The 3,369-nt window shown below is 36.8% G+C and overlaps 1 protein-coding gene across 4 annotated transcripts in view; it reads right to left on the reverse strand.

Annotated features, from left to right (window-relative positions):
• Positions 1–3,369, reverse strand: part of SFXN1 (sideroflexin 1) — a 70,152-nt gene that overhangs the window by 30,798 nt on the left and 35,985 nt on the right. For all 4 annotated transcript variants that reach the window (XM_019506391.1, XM_019506392.1, XM_019506394.1 and 1 more), the window contains exons 4-5: positions 1,088–1,186; positions 368–443 (exon numbers count right to left, since the gene is read on the reverse strand). In XM_019506391.1, coding sequence (XP_019361936.1) covers positions 368–443; positions 1,088–1,186 — 175 coding nt within the window. The remainder of the gene's footprint in view (positions 1–367; positions 444–1,087; positions 1,187–3,369) is intronic.

The raw sequence follows: 3,369 nt of genomic DNA on the forward strand, positions 1-3,369 counted from the left end.
GAGAACCTGAAAAGCTTCACTTTGAAAAAAGGTACTACATTGCAAAATAATGAATTGTTGAAAACTTTTTAATGCTTTAAATCAAAAATTTTGATAGAAGCAAAAAACATATTGGTCCAAGTTTCCTTGATGTTTTCAGATATTCTGAAATCAACAGTAACTTAAAGTATTAAAATGGGGGTACGCTAAATGATATGCACGATTTGTCTCTTTTTAAAAATTTTTTTAAGTGGTTGACCAAATGCTTTACATTTTGGTACGTGTGGAACCAAATTTTCCAACAGGCTGAGGTTCAGTCTCTGTTTTTGCAGGTGGATTGATAAGCTTTAAATGCTGAAGATAAGTAAGAAAAACTCTGCAGCAATACCTTGGTTAGTGCATTAAGTCCTAGAGCTGTTGCTACAGCACCTGTGGTGGCAGAAACATAGGCTGTTCCCAGCTGGCTAAAACAAAAATAAAAATATTTACAAGTGCAAAGAACTCTTTAGTTTCTATCAAATATACTGAAAGGGATCTGCTCTATACCCTTCAAAAATTAATGGAAAAACAACACTCACTTCAACATTAAAAGGAGGAATGCAATGTGGGCAAAATATAAGCAAGTCTGAGGATACACTGTCTTAAGTGTCATTTTCAATATGAAACAAGTTACATAAAGTACTTCAAAAACTTCAATAGTGCTACCAGCAGGAGTATTATGGTGGTTATGCAGCACAAATTAATTCATATGGAATCAGATTCCCCTTTTCTTCTCAACCCGTTCAGCATGTGTTCCTTGCACTTGCATGGTCATCACTCCACATGGAGGTTTGGAAAGTTCAGGTTCTACCTTGAATTTCCAGATTACTCTCGTTAATGAAATTCAAAGCTTCTGACCTAGTAACAAGGTAACTTGGCATTTTCCAAGCCTGGCTAAACAGTGCAATAAAGATTTCCATTAAAGATTAGCGAACATATTGAAGTGATGTCCAGATAAACAATGCTATCACTTTTATTTTTAAAGGGGTAAACCTATTCTAAATCTCAAATCATTCTGGTAGGATTATTACTTACAAAGATGCTAGAACTATCTGATTTAGTGTCTGACCTGACAGTAATCGGGGCATCCCCACTTCGGTTGGTATAATTTACAATGGCGTTGAAGGACTGGTTAATCCACTGCCAGAAGACTACAGCAGGAGTCGTTCTAAATTTAAAAATATATATACATTGACATTACCAAAAGGCTACACACCAAGAAAAGTTAGCATGAACATAGGTAAAGTGATTCAGGCAAATCTGAAATGAGCTTTATTAATAAAATACAGATTGTGTATTGAAACATGCAGAAATTAATAGACAGCCTGGCAGCAGGCGACACAATACAACACAGCCCTAAGTGCTTATTCACTTAGGGAGGTATATTATAACAAACTGAGATGTTCTCACTCCAAGCTTTATTTCTAAAACACATACAAAATTTTTCTGATATATTGGCAATAGTTACAGGACAAGCAATTTTTTCTCTATCTTCGCAGTTTTTGGCAGTTTGGAAGAGAAGGCTGGACAAACACTTGGCTGGGATGGTCCTTCCTTCAGCAGGAAGCCGGACTGGATGACCTTGCAAGGTCCCTTCCAGCTGTATTTTGTTAAGATCTTATTTCCCTTTATGTATTAGCAGCTTTTGCTGGAAGTATTGGGAACACATATACATTGACTGATTAATGAATCCTGTCATCCAAGATACAGCTGTTTCAAAATATTTTTTGTCTGATATAGTATCATAACTTCTTTTAAAAAAAAAATCCTGAGACAGAAATTTTCAATTGCATTCAAGAATCAAAGGATGAATTTTCTGCTCATTTAGTCCAAATGAATAATGATTTAACTACACATTTCCATGGGGAACGAAATGATAGTTCAGTCAAAGTAAAAAGAAACAACAAGGAGCCCCTCTCGATTACGTGACTGTCAGTGAAGATCTGTCTCAAGACAGAAATCCTATTTTGAAGGCATTTAAATTGTTTAGTGGGTTAGTTCATGAAAAACTAAAGATCATGTTCAACTCCCAAAACTTTTATCTTAAAAAGCTAGAATACAGTGAACATGGTTGCTTTAGAAATGCCAGTTAGAGAGAGAGACAGGTAATCCTTTTAGTGTGAAGTCTAGGTTGGAAAACAGCGCATTAGCCTCAATGAGAGACAAATTAGAACATTTTTCAATTAAATCCTGCACTCATGGAGCCTTTTCCATATACCTAAGAATTTTACTTGTAGGTTTTTCAATGAAAAAAGTTTTTAGAAAACAAAACATTACCAGAGACAGGGCACATAAATTAGCCATCCTTTGATTTGTTCTTATAATCTGCATTGAAAGTAAGTGGGTTTGACTGATTTTTATTATTTATGTAGAGGATTATTCCTGTAAAAGGATGACTGCTTTGGCCTCAATTCAGCAGAACACTTAAACACACGAGTGATTTAACTGTATGTGCTTAAGTATTTTCCTAGTATCCTAGATAAAATATGAGATAATCTGTTTCTTGCAAACTTTAAATCAGAGCTGTTTGGCCATTACAGGGAACTACAGCCACCAGTTTTTGGTCCATGGTAATTCCCTTCAGTGGAGCATGAACGTTTTCTTTTGCTTGGCAAGTCATTTAGTAGGTGGTGGGAAGCAAAGATAACAGAAATGAAGGCTGGTGGTCAGCATGACAATGTGCTCCAGGAGCAAGTGCTAGCTTTGTCTGACATTATATAGCAATGACTAGGGAGACAAAGAGGCACTAGACTACATATTTCTCTTGCTTTAAAAGCTTCGAATCCCACATTTAAGGATACAGTCTGACAATTGAACCTGTATTCTTTCCCTAAACTTTAGGGTACAAACAGACATTACATATATTTCAAAAAAAAGAAACATTTTATCCTGAACAAACTGCACTCGTTCAGATGTCCATGTCCATCATCCTGGAACAAATCCTAGAAAGTTTTGCAGTATAAGAAGGGCTAACAGTTTGTCACAGGATCACATTTTTGTATCAATGGCAGAAAAATGGTATTGCATTCAGTCACTCACTAAACCCTGCTTGGGAGGGCAATATGTGCACATACCAATCCCAGGACTTTTCTGTTCTGGGACAAACACACGCTCAACTTGTCCAAATGCAATGTCTGCTCTTACCTGTACTTTCAAGTGATTTGAATCTGCCTTCTAATTCCCAAAGGCTTCCAACATCTGAATTGGGCCCCGAAACAACCCTGACAGACCAGCTTCTCCCACGCCTTCGCTCCTCTTAATTGTGTGTATGTGTTTCCTTTTCCCTACTCCTCCCCCTCACCCGCCTGTTTTATCCTCTTCGGCATCTGTTCTCTATTGAATGCAAATATT

Source organism: Gavialis gangeticus, unplaced genomic scaffold, assembly GCF_001723915.1.
Source record: "Gavialis gangeticus isolate Ggan-Ray unplaced genomic scaffold, GavGan_comp1, whole genome shotgun sequence".
Classification (NCBI taxonomy): domain Eukaryota; kingdom Metazoa; phylum Chordata; order Crocodylia; family Gavialidae; genus Gavialis; species Gavialis gangeticus.